Source organism: Salvelinus namaycush, chromosome 42 (genome assembly GCF_016432855.1).
Source record: "Salvelinus namaycush isolate Seneca chromosome 42, SaNama_1.0, whole genome shotgun sequence".
Classification (NCBI taxonomy): Eukaryota; Metazoa; Chordata; class Actinopteri; order Salmoniformes; family Salmonidae; genus Salvelinus; species Salvelinus namaycush.
The window spans coordinates 907,166-920,450 of NC_052348.1; the positions used below are offsets into that span (position 1 = coordinate 907,166).

At 44.4% G+C, this 13,285-nt stretch overlaps 1 protein-coding gene across 3 annotated transcripts in view; it reads right to left on the reverse strand.

The window, feature by feature from the left end:
- LOC120034677 (protein FAM193A-like) overlaps positions 1-12,773 on the reverse strand; it is a 35,029-nt gene extending 22,256 nt beyond the window's left edge. For 2 of the 3 annotated variants that reach the window (XM_038981280.1, XM_038981279.1), the window contains exons 1-5: positions 12,399-12,773; positions 10,261-10,335; positions 9,628-9,873; positions 7,810-7,994; positions 309-476 (exon numbers count right to left, since the gene is read on the reverse strand). In XM_038981280.1, the coding sequence (XP_038837208.1) occupies positions 309-476; positions 7,810-7,994; positions 9,628-9,873; positions 10,261-10,335; positions 12,399-12,617 (893 nt within the window). In that variant the 5' untranslated portion in view covers positions 12,618-12,773. The remainder of the gene's footprint in view (positions 1-308; positions 477-7,809; positions 7,995-9,627; positions 9,874-10,260; positions 10,336-12,398) is intronic. The other variant, XM_038981281.1, reaches the window with a different exon arrangement.
- Between the last annotated feature and the right edge of the window lie 512 nt (positions 12,774-13,285).

Here is a 13,285-nt window from a genome sequence, read left to right on the forward strand (position 1 = left end):
TAAGGGAAAGTGAGGTAACCACTCCTCAATGATTACTGCGGTACTCTTGTCAGATAACTGATCACCTTGAAGATGGAAGTGAAAAGAGGATGGTAGGGATGGGAGAGAGCATGGAGGGCAAAAGGAAAGAAAGGAATGAGGCAGGAAGCAGCGAGAGATGGAGGGTAGGAAGGAGAGTGTGTAAAGGAAAGTAGGAGGGAAGGAAAGATGGAAGGAATAGAAAGAGGGGAGGAAGGAAGAAGGCAGAGACAGACTGAGGGAAAGAGGGTGGAAGACATGCTGCCTTCTTTCTAGCTGGGTCTTCTTACCTGTCCACCAGCTCCTTCATGCCCTCCTTGTCGCGGTCCAGGGGATGGTCGTGGTCGTCGGCCAGCGGCGTGCCTGTCTGGCGGTAGATGCACCGCACTAGGTAGCGTACCTCCGACCAGTGGTTCTGCAGCAGCTGGGACTCGCGCTCTGACTCGGCCGAAATCTCCCTGGAGGTGGTGAAGGTCAAAGAGGTAATTGTGATGCATCAGTGAGAGGACACTGGGTGCTCTTCGACAAGGGACCCAGGGTCATGTTCATTAGGGCAAGCAAACATTATGCAACAGAAAACAAAAATGAGCGTTTCCTACTTCATTTACTATATGAATACAACCCATATAGTAGAAGTATTAGTGTGGAATCCTGGAGGGACTGATATCCAGTCCCTCCAGGATTCCACAATTCTGTGATTGCATAATTCAACACAAATCAACGAATCCACACATTTATTTATCCTGAAATTTCCAACCCTAACTATAACTTTTTCAGACAAGATAGAACTGCCAAAGGGGGCGGAGTTGCAATCTACTGCAGAGATAGCCTGCAGAGTTCTGTCCTACTATCCAGGTCTGTGCCTAAACAATTAAAGCTTCTATTTTTAAAATCCACCTTTCCAGAAACAAGTCCATCACAGTTGCCGCTTGTTAAAGACCCCAGCTGTGCCCTGGACACCATATGTGAATTGATCCCTGCCATCTATCTTCAGAGTTCGGTTCGTACTGTTAGGTACAAGGCTAGGATATGCATATTATTAGTATATTTGGATAGAAAACACTCTGAAGTTTCTAAAACTGTTTGAATGATGTCTGAGTATAACAGAACTCATATGGCAGGCGAAAACCTGAGAAAAATCCAACCAGGAAGTGGGAAATCTGAGGTTTGTAGTTTTTCAAATGATTGCCTATCTAATACACTGTGTCTATGGGGTCAGATTGCACTTCCTAAGGCTTCCACTAGATGTCAAGTCTTTAGAAAGTTGTTTCAGGCTTCTACTGTGAAGGGGGAGAGAATATGAGCTGTTTGAACCAGTGGTCTGGTTGAAAGCCTTTAGTTTAGTCACGCACGCAGCCGTGAGCATGAGCTCCGTTCCTTTTTATTTCTAAAGACAAAGGAATTGTCCGGTTGGAATATTATTGAAGATTTATGATAAAAACATCCTAAAGATTGATTATATACATCGTTTGAAATATTTCTACGAACTGTAATGGAAAGTTTTTTTGACTATTCGTCTGGACTTAACACCTTGTGTATTTTGGATTACTGGACTAAACGCGAACAAAATGGAGGTATTTGGACATAAATGTGAACTTTATCGAACAAAACGAACATTTATTGTCTAACATGGAGACCTGGGAGTGCCATCAGATGAAGATCATCAAAGGTAAGTGATTAATTTTAACGCTATTTCTGTCTTTTGTGACACCTCTCCTTCTTTGGAAAATGGCTGTATTGTTTTCCGTGGCTAGGCGCTGACCTAACATAATTGCATGGTGTGCTTTCGCCGTAAAGCCTTTTTGAAGTTTATCTTTAAAATGGTGTATAATACTTGTATGTTTGAGGAATTCTAATTATGAGATGTCTGTTGTTTTGAATTTGGCACCCTGCAATTTCACTGGCTGTTGGCGAGGTGGGACGCTGACCCCGGCCATCATACAATCTAAGCTAGATGCCCTCAATCTCACACAAATCATCAAGGAACCTACCAGGTACAACCCTAAATCCGTAACCATGGGCACCCTCTTAGATATCACCCTGACCAACTAAATACACCTAAATACACCTCATTGCCTGTGTGCGTAATGGGTCCGTGGTCAAACGACCACCCCTCATCCCTGTCAAACGCTCCCTAAAACACTTCAGCGAGCAGGCCTTACTAATCGACCTGGCCCGGGTATCCTGGAAGGATATTGACCTCATCCCATCAGTAGAGGATGCCTGGTTGCTCTTCAAAAGTGCTTTCCTCTCCATCTTAAATAAGCATGCCACATTCAAAAAAATGTAGAACTAAGAACAGATATAGCCCTTGGTTCGCCCCAGACTTGACTGCCCTTGACCAGCACAAAAACATCCTGTGGCGTACTGCACAAGAGTCAAAAAGCCCCGCGATATGCAACTTTTCAGGGAATTCAGGAACCAATATACTCAGTCAGTTAGGAAAGCTAAGGCTAGCTTTTTCAAACAGAAATGTGCTTCCTGTAGCACTAATTCCCACTGCCCACTGCATTGAGGATAGGAAACACTGTCACCACCGATAAATCTACGATAATCGATAATTTCAATAAGCATTTTTCCACGGCTGGCCGTGCTTTCCACCTGGCTACCCCTACCCCGGCCAACATCTCAGCACCCCCTGCAGCAACTTGTCCAAACTCCACCCGCTTCTCCTTGACCCAAATCCAGACAGCTGTTCTGAAAGAACTGCAAAATCTGGATCCCTACAAATAAGCTGGGGTAGATAGTCTGGACCCTCTCTTTCTAAAATTATCCACCAAATTTGTTGCAAACCCTATTACTAGCCTATTCAACCTCTTTCATATCCCCAAATATTGGAAAGCTGCAGCGGTCATCCCCCTCTTCAAAGGGGGAGACACTCTAGACCCAAACTGCTACAGACCTATATCCATCCTGCCCAGCCTTTCTAAAATCTTCGAAAGCCAAGTTAATAAACAGATCACCGACCATTTCGAATCCCACCGTACCTTCTCCACTATGCAATCTGGTTTCCGAGCTGGTCATAGGTGCACCTCAGCCACGCTCAAGGTCCTAAACGATGTCATAACCGCCATCGATAAAAGACAGTACTGTGCAGCCGTCTTCAACCTGGACAAGGCTTTCGACTGTCAATCACCGCATTCTTATCGGCAGACTCAATAGCCCTGGCTTCTCTAATGACTGCCTCACCAACTACTTCTCAGATAGAGTTCAGTGTGTCAAATCGGAGAGCCTCTTGTCCGGACCTCTGGCAGTCTCTATGGGCGTGCCACAGGGTTCAATTCTCGGGCCAACGCTTTTCTCTGTATATAGCAAAGATGTCGCTCTTGCTACTGGTGATTCTCTGATCCACCTCCCCGCAGACGACACCATTCTGTATACGTCTGGCCCTTCTTTGGACACTGTGCTAACAAACCTCCAAACGAGCTTCAACACTCCTTCCGTAGCCTCCAACTGCTAGTAAAGCTAAGTGCGTGCTCTTCAACCGATTGCTGCCCGCACCCTTCCGCCCGACTAGCAACACTACTCCGGACGGTTCTGACCTAGAATATGTGGAAAACTACAAATACCTAGGTGTCTAGCTAGACTGTAAACTCTCCTTCCAGACTCATATTAAGCATCTCCAATCCAAAATTAAATCTAGAATCGGCTTCCTATTTCGCAACAAACCCATGCTGCCATACATACCCTCGTAAAACTGACCATCCTACCGATCCTCGACGATGTCATTTACAAAATAGCCCCCAACACTCTACTCAGCAAACTGGATGTAGTCTATCACAGTGCCATCCGTTTTGTCACCAAAGCCCCATATACTACCCACCACTGCGACCTGTACGCTCGCGTTGGCTGGCCCTCACTACATATTCGTCGCCAAACCCACTGGCTCCAGGTCATCGATAAGTCTTTGCTAGGTAAAGCCCCAGCTTATCTCAGCTCACTGGTCACCATAGCAACACCCACCCGTAGCACGCGCTCCAGCAGGTATATTGCACTGGTCATCCCCAAAGCCTACACTTCCTTTGGCCGCCTTTCCGTCCAGTTCTCTGCTGCCAATGACTGGAACGAATTGCAAAAATCTCTGAAGCTGGAGTCTCCCGCTCTAACTTTAAGCATTAGCTGTCTGAGCAGCTTACCGATCACCGTACCTGTACACAGCCAATCTGTAAACAGCACACCCGACTACCTCATCCCCATATTATTACTTACCCTTTTGCACCTCAGTACCTCTACTTGCACATCACCATCGGCACATCTATCACTCCAGTAATAATGCTAAATTGTAATTATTTTCGTCTCTAGGGCCTATTTATTGCCTACCACCCTACATTTGCACACTACATAGATTTTTCTATTTTTCTTTTCTTTTGTGTTATTGACTGTACGTTTGTTTGTGTGCAACTGTGTTGTTTTTGTCGCATTGCTTTGCTTTATCGCGGCCAGGTCGCAGTATTAAATGAGAACTTGGGCGCAAATGGGTCTTCCAAATGGACAACGACCCCAAGCATACTTCCAAAGTTGTGGCAAAATGGCTTAAGGACAACCAAGTCAAGGTCTTGGAGTGGTCATCACAAAGCCCTGACCTCAACCCTATAGAATATTTGTGGGCAGAACTGAAAAAGCTTGCGCGAGCAAGGAGGCCTACAAACCTGACTCAGCCCATTCCTCCTGACAGAGCTGGTGTAACTAAAATTCACCCAACTTATTGTGGAAGGCTATCCGGAACGTTTGACCCAAGTTAAACAATTTAAAATCAATTCTACCAAATACTACTTGTGTGTTTTTATCCTCTGACCCACTGGGAATGTGATGAAAGAAATAAAAGCTGAAATAAATCATTCTCTACTATTATTCTGACATTTCATGTTCTTAAAATAAAGTGGTGATCCTAACTGACCTAAAACAGGGAATTTTCTAGGATTGATTAAATGTCAGGAATTGTGAAAAACTGAGTTTAAATGTATTTGGCTAAGGTGTATGTAAACTTCCAACTTCAACTGTAAGAATGAAATACAAATTAAAACCAAAAAAGGATGGTCTATTGTATAGATAATAGAACAAAAAGTTTGAGATCAGATTTTTTGTTTATAAATACTTTGCTACAATGACGCACTTAGTTATCTACCCAACTCGTTCCTTTCTTTTAGCATGTACAGGCAGAGGTGTAAAGTATTTAAGTATAAATACTTTAAAGTACTACTTAAATAGTTTTTGGGGGGTATCTGTACTTTAGTATTTATATTTTTTGACAACTTTTACTTCACTACATTCCTGAAGAAAATAAAATGTACTTTTTACTCCATAAATTTCCCTGACACACAAAAGTACTCAATACATTCTGAATGTTGGTTCAATTCACACACTATCAAGAGAACATCCCTGGTCATCCCTACTGCCTCTGATCTGGCGGACCTCACCAAACACACACGCTTCGTTTGTATATTATGTCTGAGTGTTGGGAGTTATGCCCCTGGTTAAAAAGAAGAAAAATGGTGCAGTCTGGTTTGCTTTATATAAGGAATTTGAAATGATTAATACTTAAGTATATTTAAAAATGAATAGTTTTAGACTTTACTCAAGTCATATTTTACTGGGTGACTAACTAGAGTCATTTTCTATTAAGGCATCATTACTTTTACTTAAGTATAACAATTGGGTTCTTTTTCCACCACTGTGTACACATAGTAAGTGTGGGATGTGTCTTTTCAGATTCGACAAAGATTCTTTAGTTGTGGACACTACATCATCGAATCCCTCTCTTGCTCTTGGTCCTCATCTTTGTAAGTCACCTTGATTTATCAGTTTCTTTATGAAAATATTTTGTGAACTCCATCACAGTAGCTAAAGCAAGGGGCTATAGCAGCAGCACACAAGGAGACTACAAATGCATCCTGGGCCGGGCATGCCCTGAGTTCGTGAAGTGAGCGCTACTGCAGCGAAATTGGAGCTGGAGAGAAGGCTGACGCTCCAGCCTTTGGGAATCTTGCGCCAGTCACACTGGGCACGCTCCACTCTTCGATCCGCTCCAGCTTCGCTCACATACTCTGGTCTGAACAGCCACCACAGCAGAGCCAGATCACCATGACCGAAGAGATAACAGGGAAATATGTGGTAGTGATGTGCAGTTTGCGAACGAGTCGGTTAAAAAAAAAAAAAAAATATGACTCGACTGATTTGAGAATCATTATTATTTTGTTTGAACTGCTGGCCGCAATAAATCAATGAATTGCAGTGAAGGATTGATACATGCTCCTCTGTCTCAATGGCTCCAGAGACGTGTTCAGACCAACAACTGTCTATCATATGTGCGCAATAGAAAACAGATTATGCGGCAGGCAGCATAGAGAAGTATTCGGCTTAAAACCGTACTAGTACTGAGCACATATTACTTTTTACTGCTTTATATGAAACGAACATGACCAACAACAACAATTCAACTACTGAGACAAACTGAACAAGTTCCACAGACATGTGATTAAGAGAAATTGAATAATGTGTCCCTGAACAAAGGGGGGGATCCAAATCAAAAGTAACAGTCAGTATCTGGTGTGGCCACCAGCAGCATTAAGTACTGCAGTGTATCTCCTCCTCAAGTACTCCACCAGATTTGAGATGTTCCCCTACTCTTCCACCAAGGCACCTGCAAGTTCCCAGACATTTCTGGAGGAAATAGCCCCTAGCCCTCACCCTCCAATCAAACAGGTCCAACAGGAAATCTCGCACAGAACGAGCAGTATGGCTGGTGGCATTGTCATGCTGGAGAGTCATGTCAGGATGAGCCTGCAGGAAGGGTACCACATGAGGGAGGAGGATGTCTTCCCTGTAACGCACAGCGTTGAGATTGCCTGCAATGACAACAAGCTCAGTCCGATGATGCTGTGACACACTGCCCCAGACCATGACGGACCCTGCACCTCCAAATCGATCCCACTCCAGAGTACAGGCCTCGGTGTAACGCTCATTCCGTTCAGATGTACCGTGTTGTTACACGTGGTCTGCCACTGCGAGGACAAATCAGCTGTCCGTCCTGTCTCCCTGTAGCGCTGTCTTAGGCGTCTCACAGTACGGACATTGCAATTTATTGCCCTGGCCACATCCGCAGTCCTCATGCCTCCTTGCAGCATGCCTAAGGCACGTTCACGCAGATGAGCAGGGACCCTTGGCTTCTTTCTTTTGGTGTTTTTCAGAGTCAGTAAAAAGGCCTCTTAAATGTCCTAAGTTTTCATAACTGTGACTTTAATTGCCTACCGTCTGTAAGCTGTTAGTGTCTTAACGACCGTTCCACAGGTGCATGTTCATTAATTGTTTATGGTTCGTTGAACAAGCATGGGAAACAGTGTTTACCCGTTTACAATTACGACCTGTGAAGTTATTGGGATTGTCTTTGAAAGACAAGAGTCTTGAAAAAGGCAATTTTTTTGCTGAGTTTAGCTTATTTTGTCAAACTGAAATTAGGTGAACTATTAGAGTTTTAGCAAACAGGTAATCAATCAAGTGAAGTTAAAGTATTTGAAAGAAAAAGAAAAGACGCTGATGGACAGAGATCAACCAATAAAACCAGCGGATTGGTCGTCCACTCCAGACTGTTCGACAGAGAGAGAGCCGGCTGGTGGACTAGATTAGTCATTATCTGACAATGCTAGAAAGGATGGTAGCACAGGTGGCGGCTTCTTGAAACTTCCTGAACACATAGCTGATATACTAGGCTAGCTCAATATGTCAAACGATACACTTTCGTCCTTTCTAGTGTGGTTGTCTAGTGACCACCACAAATGCGTCCATCCAGCTCACCGTCTCTCGTTGCAGGCCTCACAACTGCACACGGTGTCAGCGGTCATAGAGGTGGTGAGGTCTGGGATGGGGAGAGTGGGGAGGGTTGGGGGTGTGCCACCATTGGTCAGTCTGCCCCCTGTGGCTGGCAGCTCTTGGCCCAAGCCTCCATTACCCACAGGCATTTGCAACAGGAAGTCTTGGCTCTGGGGGAATGAGATATTACAGGGCATCAGAAAGTGCAAAACAGCAGTGATAATGCAACCAAGCGTGACCATAAAAGTGACATAACTTTACCAACTGTCACCTTAGGTTTGTATTCTGAATTATTTCATTGCAGCAAAGTGCACATAGAAGTCGATGCTCGTTATACTTGACTAGAGACAAAATTCCAGAACAGGAGGGAAATTAGAGAACGTAATCAAGCAAATATAGCAGAAAAAGAGATGGAAAGAAAAACAAGCGCATTCCAGGCCAGAGGGTCACTCCAGGAATTGTCGGGCTCTCCCCAACTTCGGAATTCAATTAGCCGCTAGACGTCGCCAACACAGAGTGGCTCTTACGAGTGAGGCAAGACAGTGTACGCGGAACAGCCATTAACATGAAGTCATTAGCAAGAGAGACGTCTAAACACTGGTGTGGCTTTCTGTCTTAGGTCATTATCTCCCGCTGATAGGAAAGGAGGAGCCAAAGCCTCTATAATGCTGAGTCATCAGACAGAGGGAAACTAATGTTATACAATGTGTGCGTTTGTTCAGGACTCAGGTGTTTCTGCTCCTTGTTACACCTCCACCTGTAGCTTGCCTGTTTCCCCCACTTTCTCTGCGTGCGTGTGTGTTACGCGTCTGTGTGGTACGGGTCGGTGTCTCTCTATTTGGTCGTTTTTCGACATCATCAAATCTGTCATGCATTTGAGTAAATGCTGAATGACTAATCTACAAATAATAATGAGTAGTTATTTATGGCAAGCTAATTTGTAGATCAGTCAGTCGGCTGCAAGCCCTCTGTCTCCTTACCTCTTTAATCCTTGTTGTGCTCTACCTTTAGTATGCCTGTCGCCATCACGCTTTTGCGCCGACTATGGATGTGTTCGAGCAGTAACGCTAGCAAAGCCGACAGTAGACGAAAGTCAGCGAGTGAAGTCGGGGAAGGTATCTGCGACAGCCGAAAGTCAGACACTGTGGTGGTTTTCTAACAGCAAGGCTCAGATCAACATAGAACTGTCTGCTATTTTTTATAAAAGTTTTTCCTTTATAAAAATGTCTGTACCCCCATATCACACACATGAAAACATAACGTGTGTAAAATGTATTGATTAGAGTTCTCAAATATCACTTTCGTTTGCATCTCCTGTTTCTGTAGAATAGCAGTAAAGTTGGTTCAAATTTCAGTCAGGTAGTTGGTCACGTTCGCACGGGTCAACCAAAAACACCCTAATGATCGGTTGACAAATAGTGCCTCCCACAATGCAGGTGATGGCTGCATGGTGGAGTTGGTGAGAAGCAACTGCAGCGACTTGAAGGCGACTTCATAAAAAAACTGCATGACCTTTGATCACATGGTTTTGGGAAAGTTCCTGCAGTCGACCTGGAGGTGCAAGTCAGAAAATGTTCATCCCCATAATGCAACACACTTTGAAAGGCCTAGACAAAATGTTTATGTTATGATGTTACACCAATGCCTGCCTGCATCTATCTAGCGCTTGGCTATCCACTAACTGCACACAAATATAAATTTAAACAGCCTTTGTCATTCAGTTCATTGGTCCAGCATCACCTTCTCACCACCCTACTTCCCCCCCCTCCACCCACACCCCTCCACCAGCCCGTGGTGACTCACCACCAGCGACTGCTCCAGGGAGGCGTGGCGGTCCTCCTTCTCTACCGTGCGCCGGCAGTCGGAGCACACCCACAGGGGCAGATGCAGTGTGCTGGGGGACTGCACCATACCATTCTGCCCCGCCCCGGGGAGCCCCATGTCAGGATGGAGGGTGCTGTCTGGCTTGCGCTCACTCCGGCACAGGAGGCAGCGGTCACCGGTAGTGGAGTATGGGGCCCTCTGGCTCAGGCCAAATGTGAACGGGGTCTGGTGGTTGGAGACGGAGTGGATGTCAGTTAGACGAGTGTGTAGCACTACTGTAGTGGCAGTAACCAGTAGCTACTAACTAGTCAGTCCTCCAATATGAAGCCTACCCAAGCAGGTTCTAAAGTTAATTAAGACAATGTCACGAGCAGTAAGCACAAACAGGTAGGAACATTTTTTTATTGGAAAGTGATTGGTAGAGTTATTATTGGTCCTAAAGTTTAGGATGGGCCATCTCCATTTTTTTCATACAGTTTGTGACTATTGAACGCCACCCCGGGGCTTTTCAGTTCACACAGACAGTGATACTCACAGCAGATAAACTGATGCTGATCTATGTTACCGTAGGCCTAACATGAGTAGCTGCAGAGACAGTGAGTGATGTATTACCTGAAGGACTCCAGAGAAGTCGGAATTCACCGGCCCCTCCGAAAATTGTGGTGTAACGTTACCGTTCATAGGGACCTGGAGGACACAAAGGGCCCGACATGAACCAACACCTCCGGAGTCACCCCTCTCATTAGCACCGATGCCAAGCGTCAATTACAAGGCCATCTGAAGCATGTTAGCACTTGACCTGGCTGGGGGCTACTTGGCCACACACAATTAAGGTTTGTCTCCGAATTATGTTATTTGAACTACAAATAAAACACAAAGCAGTTGATGATGTGTCCTGGCGATATTGCAAGGAACATATGCAGATATTACGTTTCATATTAATGCTCAGCTCAGCAGTATATTGACACGGCCAGCAAGTTCACCTGCTGTTTCTGTCTTCAACAGCTGATCTTTACATACGCGGAGTGTAGTCTCGATTTGGAGTTGATAGATCAAATGCAGTGTATGTATGCACTATGCAAAGATTTTGTAAACATCTGAAGAATGAATCAAAAGACATTGAGGTAAACAAAAGGTTATGAGAAAATTATATTACTTCTTAGATGAAAATAATAGTCCTGACTAATGTAAATGCTGGCCAGATCTATGCAAATTCCTTCCACAATAAGTAGCCTGGCCTAGCTGCTTTGTTTGTCTTTAGTGGGACTGACCCCAAACCTTCCCAAAGACAGGCAGCAGATGCCATGTAAAGTAAGTACACTACCCAGCATCTCTTGGCAGCTGTCTTTCTCTTTCCTTGAGTACACAACCAACAAGATGAATAATTTGACCAATAACTGGTCCTGCAAGAGATGGGGCCTACTGAATGTACATAATGGAGAAAATGTCTGGCATATAGGCTAGTTATTCTAATGAAACTCAATCTTTGAATGAGTGAGTGCAATACGTTGCATTTTACTCAAATCAGACTTTCCTTGGATTTGCTTAGACAGTGACTAGGTATTAACAAGTCTGCATTATGGACTTGTTTGGGAATATTGGCTCATCATATGAGAAAGTCCTTCAGCCCTAAAGATGGTAAACCTAGTAGTAACCAATGTGACGTACACATGATAGGCCTAGTCTTTGGTGATTAGTGGATGTTGTTTCCCTGGCAACTGTTGTGATATAGAGAGACTGACAAGGCATAGCTACAATATATGGAGAGGAGGTAAGAAACCTAGAACAAAGCAAGACACTCAATATGCCATTTCACAGCAAAGTATGTAATTTTGTTATGTTAGCTATGCCATTGGTATATTGCAGGATCGTGGTTGTGGAAGTTCTTTGGCTGGCTTGGCTGTGTGACAGTAGTCTTGCCGTTGTCTTACACATTATTATTGTGTCTGTAAACGCAGGGGACGACCTAACTAGTAATGACATACCTATTAAATAATTCGGTTGAGTAAACAAACTATAGGCCTACTGTTACTTAGCAGGCAAATCCGATGACACTGACAGACTCGACTGAGACTTCCTGTAACGTTAGTCTGGTGAGCCACTACTCCTGCTAAAATTGTGAATATGAAAACATCAGACAAGAACTGTACGGCCAACTGGCTGTACAAATTGATGCGAAATTGTTAGCTAGCTGCATTCTGTAACTAGTTGCTAGTCAGTTACAAGAGACTATTCAGTTTAAGGGCACAGTGCAGTGTCGATGGTCAGCTTGGCCATAGCTAACGTTAGCTAACTATCTAGCGTGTAAACTAAGTTATCCATCTAGCAAGTAACAAACATCCACTCACACAACGTCGCGAACAGTTAGCTAATAAAATAACGACTGTCGAGTAAGCAAATTATGCTATTTTCGGGCTGTCAACATTGTAGTTGTCGAGTAGCTAGAACAAGATGGCTAGAAACGTCAGCCAGGCTAGTTTATGTTCAAGTTGAGCAAGTAGCTAACACGTTACCTTATCTAGAAAGTTTACTAACGTAGTTAGCCAGCTAAACGAACTTGTTGGCTGTTGTCAACGTAAGATTGCCATTTCCCGAGTTAACTAACGTTAGCTAACGTTAACTAACTAGCTACCTCAGTGGCTTAGTTAACGTTACTGAAGAATGTCAGGCCTCAAATGTCTCTCGATTATGTGTAACGTTAAACGCGATCTCTAACGTTAGTGTTCAACACGTCGACTGTATATTCTCACCTCTCCGTTCAGGCCTGTTATAGAGACCATGTTCCCATTTCCAGAGCTCCCTGATGTCAAAAAGCCCATGGCAGACACGGGTGTTGCCGTGGCTTGAGGACTCAGGGCCGTGGCTGAAACACCGGCCTTGCCACTGGTACTGCAGACAGTGCTACTGCTGCCACCGCCCCGCTTGTTCTTCCTGCGTTTAGCTCCTCGTTTAGCATCGGTTGGACTCATTTTCCCACAAAAGTCAGCGACAACTTGCCGTCCAGTACAGGCAGAGTCTCAGGTGGAATGTCTGGCTCAAATCCCTCTGTTATAAAAATACGATATTTTAAAGACTTCCAGTTAGACAGCCATCCAGTACCTTTAGAGTCCTAATAGACTTGAGATTTCAATATGGCCACTGGACAGGAATTGGCTGCTCGAGCTTGCGTTGCAACAGTACGTCCCCCCCTCTGTCTTTGAGGATTCATGGGAAATGATGTTTTTTTCCGTTAGTGCTGGTGAGATGGATAATGACAAACTGGTTTTCTGACTGCATCCCCAAAATTGGGAAAAACACCAGAAGTGACCATTCATGATCCCATTCATAACCACGCCTGTTCATCAATGCAAGTGGCAATTTGTATGCTACAGGTATATGCAATTATGTGTCCTCAAGGGGGAGTGGGCAAGTATTTATCATTTCAGTCAAGTGATCTGTACTAGGTCATGACAGATTGTTCATTGCATTAACTAGGCTTCACCGTTTATATCCTCGTTCATCTTCTTTAAGTGTGTGAATAATTTCCTGGAGGGTAGCTTTCTCCGTCTCTGCCCTTGCGTTCTCAGCCTTGGTCTGCTTGGAGGCGCGCTTAAGATCTTCTGCATCCTAAAGCTCTTACCCACATCTCAGCTTTCTC